General features: G+C 37.9%; 1 protein-coding gene across 1 annotated transcript in view; it reads left to right on the forward strand.

Moving 5' to 3' along the window:
• Positions 1–585, forward strand: part of LOC119587631 (integrin alpha-PS1-like) — a 21,094-nt gene that overhangs the window by 13,528 nt on the left and 6,981 nt on the right. Inside the window, exon 8 of the mRNA XM_037936335.1 lies at positions 409–578. Within this exon, the coding sequence (XP_037792263.1) occupies positions 409–578 (170 nt within the window). The remainder of the gene's footprint in view (positions 1–408; positions 579–585) is intronic.

Below are 585 nucleotides of genomic sequence, written 5' to 3' on the forward strand. Positions count from 1 at the left end.
ATGTATTCTATTACTGTTTACTCTGACTTCTCTTCATAGCATTAGTCAATAAGTATTGTATTTAGCATAGAGTCGCTTAGTTATGTACATTTCTTTCTGCATTATGTTTTCATAGTAATTGTAATGATATGTTAAGTAGAAGTTAATCATTGTTATTGAGCAGTTTTATTTGCATGTGGCATTAAATCACTGTCTGGTTATGATTCTTATTACTTTACTATGACATTCTGGCAACCAAATTTTGATACCCAGAGATACAGAACAAAGATTCAGTATATGTTTATTTACAACTGTTCGAATATATTTTTTTGTGAAACTTAATTTTTGAATGTCTATATCAGCTTGTCACATAAATCCACTTTTTTTTTTCCTCACTTATTGATGCTTAAACAATACTTGCTGACACAGGCGAGGCAGGCGAGAGTCGCTTCGGATTCTCCATGACCTCCCTGGGCGACCTTAATCACGATGGGTACACGGACGTGGCCATCGGTGCTCCCTACGAAGGGCGAGGAGCAGTCTACGTTTACTTGGGCTCAAAAGACGGTCTCATGAGGGAAGACGGACATGTCAAGGTGGCACAGG

Source organism: Penaeus monodon, chromosome 22 (genome assembly GCF_015228065.2).
Source record: "Penaeus monodon isolate SGIC_2016 chromosome 22, NSTDA_Pmon_1, whole genome shotgun sequence".
Taxonomy (NCBI): domain Eukaryota; kingdom Metazoa; phylum Arthropoda; class Malacostraca; order Decapoda; family Penaeidae; genus Penaeus; species Penaeus monodon.